At 34.6% G+C, this 23,235-nt stretch overlaps 1 protein-coding gene across 6 annotated transcripts; it reads right to left on the bottom strand.

Annotated features, from left to right (window-relative positions):
* Positions 1–778: 778 nt before the first annotated feature.
* On the bottom strand, positions 779–22,217 carry LOC122144798 (triadin-like). 6 transcript variants are annotated; one of them, XM_042755955.1, is made up of 9 exons: positions 22,136–22,217; positions 21,820–21,973; positions 17,580–17,789; positions 16,744–16,782; positions 12,117–12,169; positions 9,561–9,693; positions 4,352–4,378; positions 2,794–2,819; positions 786–892 (listed from the first exon to the last, which is right to left on the bottom strand). In XM_042755955.1, exons 2-9 carry the CDS (start codon positions 21,833–21,835, stop codon positions 863–865), a joined length of 534 nt encoding a protein of 177 aa, XP_042611889.1. In that variant the 5' UTR covers positions 21,836–21,973; positions 22,136–22,217; the 3' UTR covers positions 786–862. The 6 variants fall into 6 exon arrangements, with proteins under 6 accessions (XP_042611892.1, XP_042611890.1, XP_042611889.1 ...); XM_042755954.1 differs by having other exon boundaries at positions 21,820–22,187; XM_042755956.1 differs by lacking the exon at positions 16,744–16,782 and having other exon boundaries at positions 780–892; positions 21,820–22,187.
* Positions 22,218–23,235: the final 1,018 nt, after the last annotated feature.

The following is a 23,235-nucleotide window of genomic DNA, read 5'->3' as shown; positions in this document are numbered from 1 at the left end:
TATGGGATATCAGTGTGCGGCTAAGCCATCTTGTGAGTCAGCTAAATCAGTTAATGCATCATCAGCTTTAGCAGCACTCTCCTCTTAAGGTTGTTAATAGCTTCTGAATCACCATCAGACTTTAAGAAGTATAGGTCCTCACCAGTTTCTTGTGCTTTAACATCAGTGAACTGTAGCACCAGTATCAGCTACAATACCAAGAGCAAGGCAATATCCAGCATCTTTGACCTCATCGTCATCACCTTTCTCCTCACTTTGGTCATCATCAGTAATGTCATAACTTCTTCTTTTTTCTCTTTATTCATCAGCAGGAGTATCTCCTTTTCATCTTTCTTTCAGGTGGTTCTTTATCGACATCAATTTTGTCTCTCATCCTCAATCAGCTGGCCTCAGCTTCTTTAGAAGTGACTTGTTCTTCTTTTACTTCATAAGGTTCAGCAGGGATAGAAGGCATCTTCCTTTTCGACCTCAGCATCAGCATCAGCTTCCTCTTTCTCCTTTCTTCAGCCTCCTCTTCTTTCCCTCCTCATCCACAGCTTCCTTTGCTGCTGCTGCTTCCTTCCTCCTCTTTCTTACCTCAGCATCTGTCTTCTCTTCCTCCTTTTCTTCACCCTCCTCTTTCTTTTCCTCCTCTCACGCCTCCAACAGCTTCCTCTGCTAATTCCTTCTCTTCTTCGTCTTCTTCTTCTTCTTCGTCCTCTTCTTCCTCCTCCTCGATCTCATCACCATCTTCTCTCTTCTTCATCTTCATCCTCATACTCTTCGTCTTCTTCCTCCTCCTCCTCCTCCTCTTCTTCAGCAAGCCCCTCATCTTCCTCCTCCTCGTCCTCTTCCTCTTCCTCCTCATACTCCCCTTCCTCTTCTAACATCTCCTTGGCCCGTATCTCTGCAACTTTATCATCACGTTTTCAGAAATATCAGTGAAAGCTGTAAGAATGTATGGGGTTCAAACCAAAAGCCACACAGTATTTGCCAGAAGCAAAAATAATATTTGGCTAGACATACACAATCCAATGCATAGCATATCAGATTTATATGATGCATCTTATGGTGTTTTACTAGTGAATACTCAGAAGACATGCAAAATTAAAAAAATGAATGTGCAAATGTTGATGGATAAAGGAAAACATTGCTCAGCCCTGATGAGACCTCTTAGTCAATGTCTGTTAAAGTTGGCATTGAAACAGAAATTGCGATCAATCTTTTCTTCCCTATTGTGACATGTGACAGTTTTGAATTCATAGTAAACTTTAAGCAAACTGAGGTGATTATGTATTTTTGTACACCAACCCAGAAGTTAGCATCACCCTGGTTCTTTTGCCATTGGCTTTTGGATTATAGCAGAAAATAAGCTCTATTACCGACAAAGTTTATGATTCTCACACCATTTTGTTCTTACCACATTGTGATAATCTTCCACAAAATGAACACAAACTCATTTCTGATACAATCAGCAAATGTAAAAAGCCAAATGTAAAACTATAAAAACAAACTATACCATGGTTGCATGACTTCAACATCACCACATTAAGTTTCTGGCAGCTCCTTTTGGTCTTTATTTTAAAAAGTTTGAAAGTTTGAGATGGAATAGTTATGAACACAATGAAGCTGTAAAAGCAGACTAGTGAATGGATGTTTTTTTTTTTTTTCTGACAACCTTTGTAGTCCAGGCAGTGGTTAACAACTGCCTTTTTTCAAAGACAAGTAAAAGACTTCAAAAAGTCCCATGGGGATATTACCTGATGTGTTTTTCATCATAGAATAAAAAACGTTTTAAAATGAGTTTGTTGAGCTTGTTGAGCTTGTGTTAACACAGACCTTATTTCAGGCATTAATTCCAAACATCCATTCAGAAATCCCATTGACTTAAGGATGATGGAAACAGAAGGGTTAAAATGCTAACTGGTTTCCAGGTTTTAGCCCACAAAAATACATAATAAGTGGTTATTTAAAAAAAAAAAACATGTCCCGCCCTAATTTCCTCTTTCCACACAGGAAGGAAAACAGCAGTCTTAAACCATATCATTGCATCTTTAAGAGGTTCTTTGAGCATTGTACAATAAAATGCATTGCAAAAGGGCAGTTCACAGCAAGGCATCTAAAATTACTGTGTGACTGCAGGGCGTATAGCATCCTCTTAGAGAACAATAATATATGGTTTTATCATACTTCCTCCAGTGACACTGCCTAACGTCTAAGGAGTGCAGATTCTAATTTCCTGGTCTCTTAGGTGTCCCTATGTCAGCAATTATGGACTGTACCTTTAAAGCAAAAACTGGGCCCACACCAAATTTATGAGTTCCCTTAAGTGTTAAATATGGACAAATGACAGCAAATGTGTCGCCCATATAATCAAATACAGACTTTTATTTACATATGTGGACTATTTTATATTCAAAAACATTTGCATGAGCTGAAACTAATACTAATGGTGTTTAGATGCTTTCTGCATTAAGCTCTACCATTTAGAGATGGCTTAATGATCATTTCATGAAGATGTTAATGGGACAAATACGTGCAGCTTTAGGAACACTGATTAGCATGGAGAGCATAATTAGGGTGTGTGAAAACAAAGGGAAAAGACATTATGAATGGCACCAAATGTAACAACACAATCAATGGCAGCATAATGCCCAGTCTACCATAAATACTAGAATGTTGCCCTCCTAATGCAAGTGTAATATAAAATGTGTTAATTACAGACTCAAGCAAAATGTTATCTGTTATGCTGATGGTTTATGTATTCTCTAATGAATGCCCGCAATCTCATCAAGCGCACTTCAAGACACAAACCTTTTTTCTCGGTGGCAAGAATTCTCCTAGAGGAGAGAGACACAGAACATAAGAAAAACTGATTAAATTAGGTAGTTAATGTGAGGTTAGAATGCATGGCATAAAAAATGCAGTTGTTTATGCGGCACAGTGTCTCTAAGTCAGAGATGCCAGGAAACAAAAACCAGGGCCTGCAGCCAAAGTTGGCCCGTGGTGACCTTTGATTTGGCCCGCCATGCCATATCACAAGAGGGGAAAATAATAGGAATTTTTTTTGTTTATTTAATTATGTTTTAATTATTTTGTTTTAATTTTTGCATTGAAAGGTTTAAAAACGATTTAAAAATGGTTTTAAAATAAAAAATGTATTTACATTTTAGTTTAATTATTATTTTTTATTTCATTTAAAAATAATATTAATATAGTTGGGATATAATGCAGAATTACTTTTTTTCAGAATTATAATTACAGAATTTTTTGGGCTTTAATTAAGTTTTTGTTTGATTGATTTTTGCCCTTCATAAAGTTTGTGCACCTCTGATCTCAGTCTACCTCAGGTCCCCTTGTTTAATAGTGTAAAAATGTTGCTTTTTTATTTTTTTATCTAACACACATACTTAGTCTACACTTCAAATTGGCACATAATATACCTGTACATACAAAAACTTCTATTGTAATATACCTGCACATACAGTTGTCAAATTTGTATATGGTTATTCTTTACTTGTTCTATATTTTTTATTATTTTTTATGTGTTTTTTTTTTTGTTCTGTCACTGTCATTCTGTTGCACTGCGAAGGTTCTGTCACAAAAACAAATTCCTTAATGTGTAAACATACCTGGCAATAAAGCTGATTCTGATTCTGATTCTTTTCTTCTTTCTTATGCCTCTGAGACATACTTTAAAACATGGTTACACTTACAAATGTAATTAAACATAATTAAAAATAACATAATTAAAGGGATAGGGAACATTCTTCCATCATTTACCCACAATTTTCATTCCAAATCCCTTATGATTTTTGTTTTTAATTAATTATTTATTTATATTTATATAAATAACAGACAAAATATTCACCCTCCCAGGCAACTAATAAATTCTCTTCAAATATTGCCCTTAATACTTTCTCATTAACCAGCTGAAAGTCTCACGGACCTAATGTGAGAAGCATTTTGTGGGAGATATGCATATTTATTTAGTTCAGCAGGTAATGTATCAAATTTTCAAAATTTCTGACTGAACATCAGTAGTTGTGCCAAACAGCACTTGACACTTAAGTGCTGTCATTCTCCACTTTAAATGTAGAATACATGCTTTAGAAAACCATGAAGAAGGACGTACAGCTCACAAGGTCACCAAGGGGAAAAGCTCTATTATATGAATAAAAGATGTGCAGAAGGCTACGGACAATGTCCTACCCTTACAGATATGACTAGATTATTCATCTCACCTTGGTTTACTTATTTACTGTATGTGTAAAACTTTGTTGGAAAAATCACAAAGTGCACTTTTAAAATGATGCATTTCTTATTTGTGTAGGCTACATGATCAAAGTGAAGCACAGGGTTTGATACTAACCTTTTTTCCTCACAAAATGACGCTCACCTAAATTGGTAGAGGAGGAAGGAATACAGAAGACAGTGTTAGAGTAGAACCTACAAAATAGATCTTTTGAAACATTGATGGGGGTGAATAAATTATAAATGTGGATCAGAGAGGGAAAAAGGCTTGTCTGTGATTCACAGCACTTTATTCCTATAGGCTCTAGAACTTATATAAAAGAAAAAAGGACATGCCAACACAAGTACACACACACACACACACACACACACACACACACACACACACACACACACACACACAACACAGTCTTTTCAAAAGTTATTGTGAAGCTACCTTAATGCCTGGAAATGACTTGTGTTCAGATAAAATTATTAATTAATCAGCTTGTTTGTCTGCCGAGCAATTTGATCTGCCGAGCCTGTTTTACTGTGGTCCATAAATACATCTGTCAGTACTCAAATGAACATGGTGGATTTATATAGAGGGTTGAGTGATATTTTTCCTGATTTATATGACATTTCTAAATTTCTAGAAATGATTATAAAATTTTGTTATGTTTTGGATATCTGTGCTATGTTCAATAAATTACAATTACTGTATATTCAGTAGCTGCTATTATAGTAAATAAGGTTGTGCACCATTCACAATTGACACCTGATTTGAAACCTAAATAGAAATTTGTATTGAGTTTATATATTTCATCATATTTAAATAAACCTTTAGACCAGGGTGGAAGAACTGATATAATGTGAACATTTCATTTCCCAGAATGCATCACTTTGACTGTCATTCTGATTCATATACATTTGTATACAATACATCAGGGTAATTCAGTATTATAAAATTACAAGGATTTGTTTGTATGCATCATATAAGAGGTTTAATAGCTGTACGTAATATTGAGTTTCAGGCAGCTCACCATGTCATGTTCAGTAATTCTTTTGTTGATTATATGGTTGTTCAATCTAGTACTGTCATACTGTACATACATATAAATGTAAATCAAATATATTAAGAGTTGTCTTGGAACCATAGACTGTAGAAAAAGGTTGGAACTTGAATTAAATTGACCACACCCCACAGGATGTTGCATAGGAAGTAGATTTACTGAATCAATTCAAAGAAATTCAATAGGTAATGCACAGTGACTGTAAACTCGTTTTTTTTTTTTTGTTTTTTTTATATTGATAAATTTTACTATTTAAATTTTAATATTTAAAACATTTTACGTCACAATAATTCAGTTATCTTATCGTATGTCCATTACTGTAGCTTTAGAATCAAAACTAGGCGCGGCCCAGATTCTCAAATGAATCACACTTTTTGAAGCGGTTCTTATCAATACAGATCACATATATAAACAAAACAGACCAAAAGTTTGGAAACATTACTATTTTTAATGTTTTTGAAAGAAGTTTCTTCACATATATATACAGTACAGACCAAAAGTTTGGAAACATTACTATTTTTAATGTTTTTGAAAGAAGTTTCTTCTGCCTCATCAAGCCTGCATTTATTTGATCAAAAATACAGAAAAAAAATGTAATATTGTGATATATTATACAATTTAAAAGTAATTGTTTTTTAAATTTATTATACTTTAAATTATCATTTATTTCTGTGATGCAAAGCTGAATTTTTTAGGATCATTATCACATGATCCTTTAGAAATCATTCTAATATGATGATTCATTAACAAAGTTGGAAACAGTTCTGCTGCTTAATATTTTTTCAGAACATGTGATACTTTTTTAGGATACTATGATGAATAAAAAGTAAAAAAAAAAAAAAAAAGAAGAAGCTATGTTTTTAAAATATAAATATTTTGTAATAACAATATACACTACTGGTCAGTAATTTGGGGTCAGTAATTTTTTTTTCTTTCTTTTTTTTAAATAAAATCAATACTTTTATTCAGCAAGGATGTGTTAAATTGATAAAAAGCGATAGTAAAGAAAATATATTATTAGAATATATATTATTAGAATTTTTATTTTTATTTTGAATAAATGCAGTTCTTTTTAACCTTTTATTCATCAAATATATTAGAAAGCAGAACTGTTTCCAACACTCATAATAAATCAGAATATTATAATGATTTCTAAATGATCATGTGATAGACTGGATGTAACATGTGACACTGAAGGCTGGAGTAATGATGCTGAAAATTCAGCTTTGCATCACAGGAATAGATTATTTTTTTTAAAGTATATTCAAATAGAAAACTATTATTTTAAGTTGTAATAATATTTCACAGTATTACTGTTTTTTCTGTATTTTTGATCAAATAAATGCAGGCTTGATGAGCAGAAGAGACTTCTTTCAAAAACATTAAAAATAGTAATGTTTCCAAACTTTTGGTCTGTACTGTGTATATATGTATGTATATGTATATATATATATATATATATATATATATATATGTATATATATATATATATATATATATGTATATATATATATATATATCTACGTATATATGTATATACATATATATACGTATATATGTATATACATATATATACGTATATATGTATATACATATATATACGTATAGATATATATATATATATATATATACGTATATACATAATATATATATATATATAATATATATATATATATATCTATATATATATATAATATATATATATATATATATACATATATATATATATATATATATATATATATATAGATATATATATATATATACACACACACACACAGACAAACAAATTATATATAGGGCTATATAATTTGCCTTTGTGCATGTAGTGTTGTGATCAGTCTATATACCCTGCATTCTTGCAATATATATATTTTTTTTTTTGCTGAGATGATCTACATAAAATGCTGTTGGAATGTTAGGTAACCATCAATTTAAAAAGCATTCACTGATAACTGTCTGGAGCTATTGAAGCTATGTGGCAATGCATTTATTTTAAATGAGCAACCTCAAGGTGACTTTTATGAGGAATCTTAGCCAAGCGTGTTATTGGTTCAACAATCGTGGCAATGTCACTATTGTGGTCTCTCTCTCTGCTTTGAGCTCTATTTATGAATGTTTCTGAAAGTGTGACTATATGTACTGTTCTCTCTGACAGTCCCATAAACATTTATTTCTGCTGTATTTCAACCAGATGATTCCAAACGTGTGTTCTAATGATAAATATACTTCTAGCTAAATTTAGTAATGTAAATCATGTATATCTTAAAATGCTTTTAATGATAAGGATGAGTCTCGAGGCATTGTGGGGGTTTCTTAATTGATTACAGTTCTGTGGTCACTGGCAATTAACCAGAATGTAAATTCCATTAAAATGTAGATTCATTACTTCATAGGCCTTACTTATTCTCATAGACTTTTATTAATCTTTGCGAGATATTTTATATTAAAGCAAATATATTTGCCTATAATAAAAGTGTTAGGTTTAATAGCAGCTTTGTTTGCTATTTTACTAGTCTACTAGACTATACTACCCTCACTGTGCGGGTACTCTTTGGATAGTCTTATAACAGATGTGAAGCATTTTCAAGGTCAAAGAAGACAGTTGAAAATTAACTCCACTAATCTAAACTTGATACAAAATCAAAGTAAAAAGTAGAGGAGATTGGGCACCTAATGAACATTGCTTATGACCTTTCTAAGTGCATCTGTGGTTGAAGACAGGGCCATATTAGCTGCTTTCAATGAGACCACAATGACCCATTAGCTTCCAAAATTAAAGAGGGGAGACATCTCAGGTTCTTTTGCTTCTTAATATATTCTGAGATTTATTGTTCTCGCTTTGTGATAAATTCTCTTTATTTTAAGGTCTACTGAAGGACTCCTTTTATTTATCCAAAATAATGCATCATCTGTTCTACACTGGTGGAAAAATATTTTCTTAATCAGTGTTGTTTTCTTTTTTTTTTAAATATTTTTTGAAGTGAGAATAAATTAAATATATACTATTGGAGCACCTATTGCAAGAAAATACTATTTCAGTCTTTCTACTTTAAAATGTCATATTAGTTTAATATGCTACTTGCTGTTTCTTTGTAATTAACTGTACAATTTGCTTGCAATTTTTGACTTTAAGTTATTTTTACACCATTTTTTGTGAGTGCTTTTAGTGTACTTAAAAATGCTAGATGTTAAGACTTATTTTCAGAGACAGAATATTGAATTAATTGTTTTATTGTTATTATTATTATTATTATCATCATCATCACATTTTCTTGAAAGATTTGCTTAAAATGACAGTTACTTAAGAAAAATAAATGTAAGATACATTCTCTAAAACCTCTTATGCATTTTTACTCGCATCATTTTTTCTTCCCTGAAAACAGACAACAACCTTGATCAATAGCACTGTGTATATCTATCCTCACCACAGAACATAACTTTAGCCATCTTTATAACCTTATTATTTTATTATATTATATATATATTTGTATAATATAATGTAATCTATTCTCTATATATACTGTCCTAGTGCTTAAATGAAATTCTGTACAGTAGCATTACTTACAGTATGTTGTTCTCTTTAGATAAATTGTTAGTGCTTGTATTCTAATTCGTAAGTTTCTAAATGTATCTCCTAAATGAATGCACATAAATGAAAATATTTTTAAATCAATTTTACCAAGTATGTGTGAGTCTTTGTGAATCAAGCACTGAATAACTATATTATCAAAAGAAACCAAGAAGATTTGACATTAGAGATTAATGACAGAGATGTGATACTGTTTTGTTTGATTTTTATTGTTATTTTGTAGAATCACACATGTGGCACACAGAGTTAGGGCTGACAGTTCCTGGTAGAAATTCCTCGTCCTCTTTCTCAAAACTCTTCGTTGTAGTGTAAAGCTGTAAAATAGTGACCCATCCTTTAATATTTCTTGGTTATGAAACACATCATTTAGAATTTTCTATCTGATCTTACAATATTATGCCAGAATGTAGATTGCTTGAAATAAAATATTGGCACAAATATAATCCTTGATATTTAATCCCTCTGGGAAACCATTCAAAGTAGGTTTATTCTGCAGAAGGGGAAAATGTGACCATAAAAGCAAGCTTAGATTTCTAATAAGACCTATTAGTACACATGGCTCGTCAGATCAAACCGCTGTGGGTTAGTCTGTGGTTTCTGAGATGCTGTTGATATGACAGTAAACACTTTGTTATGTAATCATGCTGCTAATGTTGAGTGAAGGCTACAACAATTTAATATACCTTCCTCCTCCTCCTCTTCCGGTGCTACCAAATTAGTCATAAAATTCAAGATTGATGTTATCCAATCGGTTGAGTCGTCCATGGCTTCGTTCACCGCCTTCATGGGATCAGAGCTGATGTGCTGAATACCCCCCTAAGAGCATGTTTTAGACAGAGCATCTTAAGACACATATTTCCATGCTCAACATACATTAACTTACAGCCATCTAAACCAGCTCTAACAACAACAAAAACCTCAAACCTGTCACAGTCTTTTGTTAAAGCTCTACAAAACCACTTAAAGATATTTATCTGTGCAACATCTAGCTCAAAAACAATTACAAACAAAATACATTAATATGGCCAGAATTATGTGGGACACCTGAACACTCAAACCATATGTGGTTGAACATTTCAAAAAGCATGGACTTTCAATAGGAAGTTCACTTCTTGTTGTTGTTATTGATGTTTGAATTGGACATTGTTACTTTTTCCAAACTGTTTATAATCTAAAAACCATGATATTGTTTTTTTTTTTTAATTGTATTTTATACTAATGTAATTGTATCAAATATATTATTAACAGTCATGCATTTGTTTAACAGTAAACAAGTGTGCATTTGAGCATATTTATAGTATATTCATGTAATATGGGATTAAAATGTTTCTTTGGTTTTCTTACTCCTTTATTGGATAGATAAATAAATGTTTTCCAGATATATACTCTCATCTGGACAATATTTATGTTGTATTAAATGTACGAATATATATCTATATTTATATGTAAGCAAAATATTTTATATATATATATATATATATATATATATATATATATATATATATATATATATATATATATTATGAATAATTTATAGTAAAATGTATATAAGCTATCCTTTATATTTATATAATATATTTTATATGACAGTATAAAATACACATTTTTGATTTTGGAGACAAGATGTTATTTTTGATATTTTCTCTCTATCATTTCTCCTCTGTTATATATATATATATATATATATATATATATATATATAGTATATATATATATATATATATATATATATATATATATATATATATATATTATGCAGGAGGGTCTTCGTTGAGATTAGATCATAATTTCAGTGGTCCTTACCATCAGAAAGTTTGATAACGCTATTTTAAACAAATAGTTTAGGAATAGTTCACCCAAAAATGAACATTTTGTCATTATCTACTCACCCTACTGTCATTCCGAACCTGTATACGTTTCTTATGTTGAAGTCAAAAGAAGATATTTAGAAGAACCAAACAGTTGTTGTAGGTCCCCATCGATTTCCATAGTAAGCAAAATAAATGCTATGGAAGTCAATGGGGACCATCAAATGTTTGATACTAGCATTCTTCAAAATATCTTCTTTTATGTTCAACATAAGAAAGAAACTCACACAGAATTGGAACGACATTATAGGGTGAGTAAACTATTACAAAATGTTAATTTTTGGCTGAATTATCCCTTTAATTGTTGCGCGTTTTTAGTAATTATGTATTTCATTAAAAGCAGGTGTTCACATACTTTTGGTCATGTACTGTATGAAGCTTTTCTTTTGACGTTATGTGTATGTGCTATCAACCCTGAATTGACATCTTCAATAAGACAGACTGATGATTTCAAAATTCAACAGTGAAAAGGACTGAACATCCACATGACCGAAAACAGCTAGGTGCGTGTATGTTTGCGTATACAGCTACAAATATAAATGCCAAGTCAGTAAAACTCCTGCTTTCCACTGCCCATCGACAGGAATGCTCATCATATTTCACACATCATCTTGTAGTGCCTGTCTGTCTGCAGTTATCAGCAGGCAAACAGCATGACCCGAGTCAAAGCCATTTTACCAGGAGCCATTATGCAGGGGTGACGTGACAGCATGCACAGACTCCAGACTCCTCAGACCTCCATTATAGCCTCTAAACACCCTCATGTTCACTACTCCTGCTAGAATAAATTAGTATTTGATTATAAAATGTTCTGGCGGCAAGCTACTATAATCTGTAGTCGTTCCAAATTTCTCATGCATGTGTTAAACTCAGTTTGTAAAATTACATTAGATGGGCAGTAAAGCTATTTTAGTTACAAAATGTTGAGAATATATATATATTATATATATATATATATATATATATATATATATATATATAATTAACAATAATTAAATCTTAAAATCTGTCTTCCATTGACCAGGCAAACAGATCTCGCACCACTGATTGTAGCGTTTTTCTGTGAAATCGACATGTGAATAACTTTTCTCCAGATTAAACTGGGAAAGTAGTCAGGTATTTTAGTGCAAACAAATTTTGCACATCACATTTATAGATCTACAAAAACATTTACCTTGACATTGAAAAGGGGTTATTTCTCTTAAGAATGCTGCTTGAAGATGCCATTTAGGATGACTGAATTAAATTAACAGTTTTTTTTTTTTCTAGTACCTTACAATGACCTTGGTTTAGTCATTTAATTAACTACTTCAGATTTGCTGCCTAAGATCACTCGGTATGTGTAAGATGTAAGATATAAGATGGCTTGCCTCTAAGGCTGCCTGCTTCCTTAAATGTTTTCCTGACACGGTGTGGCTGAGGTCCTGTTAGGATGAGAGACACAGAAGCAGAGGTGTGGGATAGTAACACACACATACTGTACACACGCTCTCCTTGGGTCGTCCTCCCTGAGCACGCTCAAAACTGTAAGCAGGATAATCAGGGAAATTTAACCACCATTATAAATAAAACACAATCACACTTATGGCACAAAATCACAGGGAAGGTGTGAAAAGAGACATATGGTATTAATCCATGTCACAGTGATTACAAAAACACTTCAGCTGAGTGAAAATGAAACCGCAAACCTTTTGCAAAAAAAAAAAAAAAAACAGGTAGAGGCAGGAGACATATAGTGTAAATGTGTTATGCAAGACACTGTATTATAGTCTTATTTTTTTTTTTGAGCATTTTCTGGTTCATGGCAAATTTAATCGTCACTCTCTTTTCTCACGTTTGCTTCTGGCTGCATTGAAATTCAAGCCTCATAATGTAATTGTGACTCTGTTACATAGAAATGCTAATGCAATACTGATGAATTCAGTGACATTTGTTTGATTAACTTTTTAACCTACTTTATGGAAATTCAGTATTGCCCTCTAAGCTCTCACACTCAAAACTGACAACACTTTTTACATTTTTGGGTGCTTGAGTGTGACGTGTAAACTCACAGGTAAGGAAAATTACAAATTAGATTTCTAGACAGCAATAAGATTAAAATGAGAGCAAATGGAACATTTACTTATGCCTCCAGATTCTCATATACGTTTCCTTCAGAGGAATAACCTATAATCTTTAATGTGACCCCTCCAGCCATGTCTCAGGCTGATCAGATTTGCCAACATACCAAAATATGCAAGATAATAATAATCAAAAATCTAACATGCTATATATAACCCCAATACATTTATGTGTTTATGCATGACATTTACTTTCTTTTCCTTTTGTTTTTCCTACAAAGAAAAACAGTTGATAGCTACATAACTGATAATTCCAAAAAATCTCCTGAGCTATAACGGATATCTGAACCATAGACATTTTTCTAGGGGCAATGCTGCTGAACCATTGAAATCAATATAAGAGACAGAAAAGCCATCCAGATGAATGCTTAAATAAAGATACAGTGAGCTGAAACTTAATGTATGTCTTCACGTTTTATACATATCTCAAGGACAAAGTGCAGAGGGTTTACAGAGCACAAATGAGCTGGTTTCAATCATATCTATAGTAATATTTCTGCTCTTTTTATCAATGCAGAAATCATTTTTTAAATCTGGATTTTTTTTTTTTTTTTTTTTTTTTTCAAACATCCAGATTTTTTACCAAGTAAATATTTATTAAATATGTGTTTGTGTATATGTGTGTAGTAATTTTATTTGCAAATATTTTTTAAACCTCTGTATTTTGTTTATTTTGAGAAAATAATTATTAATAATTTTCCAGTTGGGTACGAAAAATAATGGAAAACAAGACTGAAAAATCTTAGCAAGAATTGTTTTTTTTTGTTTTGTTTTTTTGCAGGAATGTCATTGGTGGTAAAAATCTATTTCTTAATGTACATGTTAATATTCTGCATATTTGAAAATCTAGCTCTGCAGTTTGTCGTGGCTATGATATGCATGATTTTTCCAAGTAGGACATGCTACCAAATGAAAAATCTCAATGGTAGGTTGATCGTACTGTTGCTGAAGAAATGAAAGAACATGCCCTATACTTGGCGGAAATCACAGAAAGCAGTATAACAGACAAACATTAGGTTTGTTTCTGTTTATAACAGCTACCAATATTTTTGTACTTTAGTTCATTTTTATCAATGTTCTGAGGAACTCAGCAGTTGCTTAGAAAGTGAGTATGTGTATCACTTATGCTGATCTAAGTTGTTCTTAGTATTATAATGTTGCATAGACCAGTCATGTGACTGAGGCTCCAGTGCAAAAAGAGGACACTAGACTATTCCAAAGGCATGAGGGGAATGATTCCCAACAGAATCTCAGTCACAGCACTGGGGAACACAGTGGTCTTTGAATCCTGTCTTGAAAGTGAGTGAAGCTTCACCCTTCACTATTGCACAGTCCTCTGTGCTCGACTTCAACAGTAAAGGAACTAGAGAAGTTTGTTACCAGTCATGAACTATGTATATATTATATGTTTATACACAGTGTGGATTATGTGGCTTATTGTACATGTGCCATAATTTCATGTTATCCTGTGGCAGTGTCAGTATAATCCTGTTGTCTTTTACCTTTAAAAAAATTGTTATTGTCATCACAATATTCTTGCCATTCAATGTAATTGGTGGAAATACATGTTCTCTTTTTTTCATTTTATTGTTTTGTAGACCGGCTCTCAGCTGGCGGGACTTCTGGTGCAAATTAGACATCTAGCAAAATGAAGACAGACACCAGCAGTAAATGTTGGCTGACATTCCTTCATCTTAAAAACACATTGATAAAAGCTACACAGGGTAAAAGAAATATGAATTTTTCTTGTTTTTTTATGGATATATCTGTTTACTTTTGTGGGGTAGACAGTTTTAAAACTGTTCTGGGTCTTCATGTCCATTATAAAATTTGGGTTCTGAAGCAAAACCAGTTGAGAACCACTCTTATAGACCACCTGAAGGCAAATGGTAAAGACTCTGTAAATGCAAGGCTGTGTTAAGATGGGCCAAAGCGCCAACTTCCTCCCCATGATTCCTCGCCATTTCTCCAGGCTTAGCTGTGCATTGAGAGGGAAATTAAAGTATATATTCCTTCTCCTGTAAAGAACGTGAGAAATCTGCAACATAGAATACTTCATTAATATTCTACAGGTAAAATATCATTGTTTTGCTCAATGCATTTAATGAAAAAAGAATCAAATCATTCTGCATGGCAAAGAGGAGTTGCCGTTCAATACCACACAGTTAATAAACGAAGTCACGCTACAGTGCTTTCAAAGCATAGTTATCGATGTTAGAGTAAAATTATATGATTGAAGTGAATAATTTGAGGCTTATTGAAAGCAATATCGCAAAGTAGACACCAACACATGGAAGTTGGATATCATAGGGTGGAAGGGAGCAATTGGCACAAAGCTTATTGATGTCATGCTGGCTCAAATAAAATTATGGTTTAAAGTCTCTCAAATGATATACATTCCACAGTTTTGAATTAAAAAGTTTAGTATATTTTTGTTCTGAGAATTTCAGATTATTGTTAATGTCTCTGATGCATGCGCATGATTATTTTTTTTTTGAAGCATTTTGCACTTAGAATAAAAATGGTGTTCATTCCCTTTATGTTATTGTAGTTCTGATGAAATCAGTGCCGCAAGCATTTTGATGATGCCATACTGTTTTATACCCCTCATGTCAAGCCCATGCTATGATATGAGGTCTGATTTATGATGTTTATGATTAACTTAGCTTACATACAGTATTTTTTTCATATAATGGGTAAGAAGATATCTTCCCATTAGATAACCTTTTATAAAAATACTAAAACAATTACAAAAAAAAAAAAAAAAAAAAAATTAATTACACAAAAAAAAAAAAAAAAAATATTTGAAGCTATTATTATTTATCTTTTTTAAAATGTCTGGAATTACAAATGTGTTATTTTGTAATGTGTATGTTTAATTTAGAGACCAAAATAAACCATTATTTTATGCACAGGAATATGAAAGATGAACACTTTTGTACATTCTGGTGACACAACACCTTTTTTTTTTCGTTTTTAATATGCACTGTTAACTGTTGTTCCTTAAAAGCAAAAGCCTAATTTTAATAATCAGATCTAAATATTTAAAAAAGATAAATATACTTGAAGCAAATTGGGTATTAAGATTTTCAAAAAACGTATCTTGAATTATTATTAATATTATTTTAACCCCATTTGCAAGTGTTTTTCTTCTTTTAATCAAAAATGTAAGAAAATTTAGTGATCTATGCTCGAAAGAGGTGATCATACTCCGATCAACCACTGCTAGTGGTTTTGATGCATTCTTTGAAAACCAGTCTGACTTTGATATTTTTTTAATAAGTAAATTTTTTCTTGTTTTATAGGTGTTTAGATATTACTAATGAAAAGCGAGACAAAAATTCTGATTAATCTTTCTTTGTGGTGCATAGAGAAAATTGATGGCACAGTTGTACATTGTCACAGAGGTGATTGAAATAAATGTAAAACCCAATCTGGGGTGCGTTTCCCAAAACCATAGTTGCTAGCCTGTTAGCAACTTAGTTGGTTGGCAATGGGAAATTGCATTGCAACCAACAAAGTTGCTAACTTAGTTAGCAGCTATGGTTTTGGGAAACCCACCCCAGTTGTCTGAAATCTGAAGCAATCACTTTTTTAAAGCACAATGCAATCTGCTTTCAAAGTGAACTTAATTCCACAATTCACTTTGCCATTATGATAAAGTCAAAGGTGGAGTGTCACACTGAATGGAATGCATGACAGTCTAGAGGAAGTGATGTTGTGTTCATGACAGACAGATTACATGGTTCAGTAAATTTGCATGTCTGAACGAATGTTTGAGATGAGAGTGACAGTTGCTCCCTGTTTGCATGCAGGAAAACACACACGCACACACAAAAACTGGCATTAGCACTGAACTGCAGGCAGAGAGTCTTTACCAGGTGGTAAACAGGGGTCGTCACAGTATAATGTATGGGCTTTTTATTGGATGGCAACAGGATGACACATGGTGATGGACAGGGTGGAAAAAGGAGGGAAACTTATTAGAAATAAGTAAATGTAAATGTGACTCCTAATGTGGGGCGGTGCAATCATGTAGTGAACTACATGACAATGCAAGTCTAATGTTTCCTTTTTGAAATACTTTCAAAAATGGGTTAATGTGTTTGTGTTCTAAAGCTTGTAATGGAATGAATTGTGAATGAGATGTGATCTCAGTGACAGTGATAAATCCAGCTAAACAATGACAATTTTTTAAACAGTTGAAGAGTTCAAAATTGTCATTATGGAACTACTGACACATGGAGGAACAGATGACTGGAACTTCAAGCAATTCAGCACCAAAACAGTCATTCTATCATCTTCCTCGCATAAACAATGGATTCCAATGTATCATCAGGTGGTAATACAAGGTAAAATGGCCCGGCCAACGGGACTCCCTATCTATCCTTGTCACTGTCAATGCTATCAGGAACCAGTCAATATCCCTCCCTCCCACTCTTTTTATAAGAATCGCAAGTTTGCCCTGTGGCACTGCTGATAAACTTCCAGCAAGAAAACAAGCTCAGAGCTTTATCACGTTGTAAAGACTCGTCCAAGCATCCAATTACACCTCATCTGAGTCCTGTTTTATTTTAAGCCAGGAGTTAATAAATAACATAAAGCCCTCAATCAGGTAGCCAATAAAATAATCAACTGCTGCTAATCTCTTCAGGAAAACTGTTCCAAAATAACTTTCCAAATGAAGGGACCAAGATAAGAGAGCTGAACCTACCTTCAAGACCCTTGCTGTCGAGCAGGTCAAACATAATGACCGCCACGGCCGACCAGGTTACGATGAGAGCCAGCACGAGGATCCAGGCCATGGGGGTGCTGAACGTAGTGTGCAGGTCATCAGTTAAGGTGCGTTTTGACGAACGTGTGGGATGTGCGCTCAGGTCATTCTTAGTCTCGACTATGGTAGTCGTAGTGGTGGAGGACCGTGCTGTAGGGACAGATGGAGGTTCAGAAATGGATGAATGCAAACAAGACAGGTACAAAACAGGTTAAACCATAAGAAACCATTCTAATTGGTTCAAGCTGATAATTTATGGTAAGTATCTGGTCCAGTTCCAGTTTGTAGTCACTGGTGGAGTTGACACCTTGGTTGTGTTAGAGCCCAGATGGTTAGAGTATGAACCAATATCAAACCAGGTGTGATGAACACTTTAAAGGAATAGTTCACCATAAAATAGAAATTATGTCGGTTCCTCTTTGTGACGAGTGGGGTGGGGCTGAGAGCTGTGGGAACGGAGCTAGGCTGATGGAGTAAATTATAATGAACGACACCTGTGCCACTCACTGGTGTCAAGTCCCACGGAGGAGCACAGGAAGGATAAAAGGAGGAGTAACGACAGTGAAGGACAGTGAAAGTGTTTTATTTATTAAAATTGTTTAAATGTTTGACGGTTCCCCCCTCCTCCGTCCAATTTACGACCATTTGTTAAATTGGTGCCGAAACCTGGGAGGAAGGAGGGACATGCTGTCAGAGATCCCTCGCTGCTGAGGGGGATCATGGTGCTGAGGAGATCGGGCAGCAGGAAGAAGCGGAGACCACCAATGGCTGCCCGAGGCAGTAGTGCTGGAACAATGGAAGACGAGGTGGGACGGAGGGCTCGGTGCCGTGCTCCTGGGTATAGGAGGGGTGGCTGCTGTCCGAGAGGGAGCGGAGGAGTCTGCACCGTTCACCAAGAGGTCGGAGCCTGCTGCCGTTCGTCATGTTTGGGGAGGAGCAGGGAACGGAGGACTCGCTGCCAGCTGCCTTTGACCAGAGGAGCCATCGCTGTCCGCAAGGGGACAGAGGAGCATCGGGCTGTCTACCAAAGATGTCCAATACCATCGTCTCTCCTCATCCTTCCGATTCCTTTTTTCCCGCCTCGTTTGTCCTTACCCCCAAGTACGCCTCAGGCTGTGATCAGTAGAGCATAGTCTCGGCAGTACCCCCGGCCTGCGAGGTTTGATGGGGGTATGTGACGAATGGGGCAGGGCTGAGAGCTGTGGGAACGGAGCAAGGCAGGTGAAGTAAATTATAATGAACGACACCTGCACCACTCACTGGTCTCGAGGCCGAAAGCTCCGAAAGGATAAAAGGAGGAGTAATGACAGTGAAGGATGAGAGAGGACCAGGCCTGGATTTTATGTTGTTAGGTTTTATGTGACAGTCGCCTGTGAGGAGCTGCCTCTTTTACTTTCATTTTGTGTTTGTTTATTTATTAAAATTGTGTTTAAATGTTCGCCGGTTCCCACCTCCTTCTTCCCGATTTACGAAAATTTGTTACACTCTTTATGTTTTTGTTTTATTTGATCAAAATACTCATCATATAAAGTGACAAACAGTTTATTTTGTCTGCATAGAGCAACTACAGACAAAACAAAAGGTATTTTGTCTGCACACTTAAAACAGTGAGTAATTTATGTTTTAAAAATGAGCCGCAGCGGTTGCAACTTTAATTTCAACAGTATTTTACACAAATTTTTTAATAGATGGGATGGAAACGATGCCTTGTTTTCTAATATGTTGGAGATAGTATGATTTTTCACATACACATTGTATGGAAACAAAGCTTTTGATGCTCAAAGATATTCAGGGAATCTGTCTATTGTATGCACATAACAAAAAGTTATCTAGTTCTGTCATGTTGCTCACTCTCTGTGCAGACAGGACATAAGAGTTATGAAGACAAAGACAGCTAGACAGCAGATGAATGTTTGCTTTTTGTCTTTATCAATGCATTGCCTGGCAAAGAGATTGAATTGAACTTGTTCTGTAGATAGGGCACACATCTGCAATGGCAATGTTTCATCATTAAAACATCTCCAAGGCCACATGAGGAATGCTGGCGCTGTGTCATCTGTTGGCCGGAGCCCCTTTAAAAGCCTCTTTTCTAAATTGAGATAAATTCTTGCAGCAGCTCAGTCTGAATTGCTGCTCAGAGAGTCCAAACATACACCACACGTAACCTTTATATACGCCGCTACGTTTACTAGACCCCTTGATTGATCTTTGCCAATATTGTTGACTTTAATCATGGTAAATGATCGATTCTTGAGCAAGCCGTTGTGATTGTGTCTACAGAAATAAATTTGTGGATGATCTATTGTAAATTTAAGCCAAGATCAAGGCATTGGTTCTTGTTTCTGTTGGCCCTGTTGCCCAGAGAGCCAACGTTTTTCACTGGCTCCACTTTTGCTTGAACATAATGACGTGTCTGTGTGTTCAGGGGTTTCGTTACACACCGAAAGTGTCAGCTGAGACCACCTGTTGCAACTCTTCACATTTGTCCCTGTTGTCAAACTTAGGAATACATGTCCCATCTAAATGCTGACTCAAGAAGCTTTCTGTAGACACCATATGCTTAGCTGCATCTGGTTTGGAGTAATGCTGCATCTTTCTGTGTTATCATGACTTCGCCCTTGCAGATTGTCTACAAACTTGAGTATCTGATTGTACAAAAAAACATAAGATTGCAGATAGTGTACACAAAAGGCTTAGGAGAAATCTTTCCATGGCAACACAGTGCGCAAATGCCACTTCAACTGGCGTTGCACTGTAAACCGAACAGCGGCGGAAGATGGCACAGAAAATGGCCCTTCTCTCTTTGCGTATTCTAATATACGAGACCTTGTCCTCCTCAGATCTATGTGTGGATATCCATGGAAACTAAACCCAGGTTAGTAAGTGAAAGCTGTTGAGACAATGAAGTCAGCATAAAAAACACTCTGCACCGCTATTCCCTCAAGTGTCACTTTAAATATGATTTATTCAGGCTGATCTAAAATACTTTCACAGTTAAATCAGAATATAACATTTACTTTTAAGTTTTTGCAACATTAAGCCATTTCACGCAAGGCCGGGGCTCATTTATGCAGGCCCTTGACGTCAATAATTGGCTTTTTTTGGAACTCTATCTCAAGTCACTGATGACTCTAAAAAGGTTTCAAACTTTTTAAACACATTCCTTTTTTGGTTTGGAAACTGACATGGTTTCAATGTCTTGGGAACATCTTTGAGAATACCACATTTCTAAATCCAGGAGTTAAATGACTCAATTATCATTGAATATGTTCTGAAGAAAAACTGGAACTTTATGTCACGTGAACCACTTTTGTGGTTCATGAAAAGCTTCAGTCCCCATTGAAAGCTTACTGTAACTGTATTCCAAGTTTTCAAAAGTCACACTATAACTGTGAAACAGACTAAAGTTGTTGTTCACTGATTATCTTGACAGCTTCTGCTCTTGGGAGAAGTAGTGATGGTTGATTTGTATATCAATCATTGTTTTAAGTCAAATCTTTTCAGTGAGTGATTTATTCATGAATCAATCTAGTCCAAATCTTAAACCAAAAGCACTGACTCTGTGATCTCACTGCAGTGACTTGAGAAGAATGTACTAGTAGCATGGACCTCTTTTATGGTGCATTTGTGTCCTTTCTAAAGCTTCAGTCACTGTTAATTGTAATTGTTCATTGCTATTTCTTCTGTGAAAGACAAATGGTGAAATCATCATACGGGTTGGGAATGGCTTGAGGGTAAGTAAATTACTTTAAAAATTGTTTGGAATGTAAATTTGAAACACATTTTTTTTTTTTTTTTTTTTTTTTTTTTTGGGTGAACTATTCCTTTAAATATATTTCCTCTCTAGCTGATTGAACTCTATATCAGTTGACAACACTACCTTAAAACCCTTAAAAAGCTGCAACATCAGAGGCCTGCTTCAAAGGAATACAGATTCCCATAGAGCCATATGATATGGTGTATTTTTAGCAGCTTTCAACCATAAAATTCCCCTACAAAGCAGATGGTTGCTGTCTAAGAGACAGTTAACTTGACTAAGTGACTAAGTTAAAGTACAATACTTGACTGTATACTGTAAGTAGCATAATTTACATTTCATACACTAACAAACATTTGTTTGACTTACACCTTATTGTTAAATGCACTTAGAAATGTAACTGGAAAATGAATTTGACAGTACCTTCCATCTCTCTCATGCACTAACAGGCTGAAAACACAATCTCAAGAGTCAATTCCCCCAGTCCGGAACAGTTTCCCGATCGAAAGCACCGCAATGGCTCTCTGTGCCTTTCCTGTTAGAGTCCCAATAAAACTTGCGCTTGTGCCAGGGCCCCCTACAAGGAAGCAAACAAAAATGGCACCTGTTGCTTAAAGTGGCATATAGGAAAAAAACTATACACTTCCAGCTGGAACCAAGTACCAGCAGGAAGGGAAAAAAACAAGGCTAGGCTGTTAAAAGAGCAAATCAAGCCCTAGGTTATCCTAATGTTTGTTACCAGCCCATGATGTGTGTGTGGGTCAGGAAACATGGGAGAGAGGGGAGGACGGGTTTCAAGGTAACCTTATCTGTGACTGGACTGTGTGGTTTATTCTTAGAGTCCCCGGCAGCAACGGCATTATGTTTTGCCTTTTTAGGCCAGGGGTGTTACCCCTGAAGAGGAGCTGGGCTGTCATCATGTGAGTGTGCAGAAGGCAACTGCACACATGAAAACGCACCTCTGAAATGTGTGTTTTGATCCATTTTAGCACCATTTTCTGCTAATTTACATAATTAAATATTGCATGTTATACGTTAAAAGCATGACATACTGCATATAGATCTCTTTTATGGTGATTTTTCTAAGATTGGGAAGCAGCAGTGAAGCAAATGAATACGTGTGAGAAAGGGAGCCCGTGATAAACTCAGGTTAAGCTGTTTACAGTGGCTTGTTAAATATTCATGCAAATCAAGCGAAACCTTTTTCATAAACCGTGTAAATGGAACATTTCAAAAGTTGACCTTTAAAGAGCAAATTGCATTTTATTCTTTCAGCTGTACCTTCTCCATAATTCAGGGAATAAGGAAAAGCTTGAGATGTCAGAACATGAGTGTGCTTTTAAGTTTGTATGAAATTGCTTGACAAGCACAGGTTTCTTTCTTATGTTAAAAGGTCCTATTGAAACAGGAAGTTGGGATGTCACCTGTTTTTCAGAAATGGCTGATAGGCTATAGTTGTGCTTAGCCTTTTTTTTTTTTTTTTTTGTAGACTGTCATTCTTTCTTTGCTAATTGCTAATATTTTATTGGACAAAACTTTGGATATAACCACAAGTGCTAGAGGAGAAAAATGTATATCTAGCTGTTAAAACATTGTTTCTCAACTTCTAGTACAGTAGCACATAGTCAAGTCAAGTCAAGTCATCTTTATTTATATAGCGCTTTAAACAAAAAAGATTGCGTCAAAGCAACTGAACAACATTAATTAGGAAAACAGTGTGTCAATAATACAAAATGACAGTTAAAGGCAGTTCATCATTGAATTCAGTGATGTCATCATGCAGCTCAGTTCAGTTTAAATGGTATCTGTGCAATAATTTGCAATCAAGTCAATGATATT

This window comes from Cyprinus carpio, unplaced genomic scaffold (genome assembly GCF_018340385.1).
Source record: "Cyprinus carpio isolate SPL01 unplaced genomic scaffold, ASM1834038v1 S000006759, whole genome shotgun sequence".
Lineage (NCBI taxonomy): Eukaryota > Metazoa > Chordata > Actinopteri > Cypriniformes > Cyprinidae > Cyprinus > Cyprinus carpio.
This window is presented reverse-complemented; position numbering and strand designations above follow the sequence as displayed.

Coding starts and splice junctions, on each gene's coding strand:
- LOC122144798 (XM_042755955.1), bottom strand. Junction 16,783..17,579: donor CGACAGCAAGGGTCTTGAAG/GTAGGTTCAGCT, acceptor TCCAATAAAAAG/CCCATACATTATACTGTGAC. Junction 9,694..12,116: donor AGGAAGCAGGCAGCCTTAGA/GGCAAGCCATCT, acceptor ACATGCTCTTAG/GGGGGTATTCAGCACATCAG.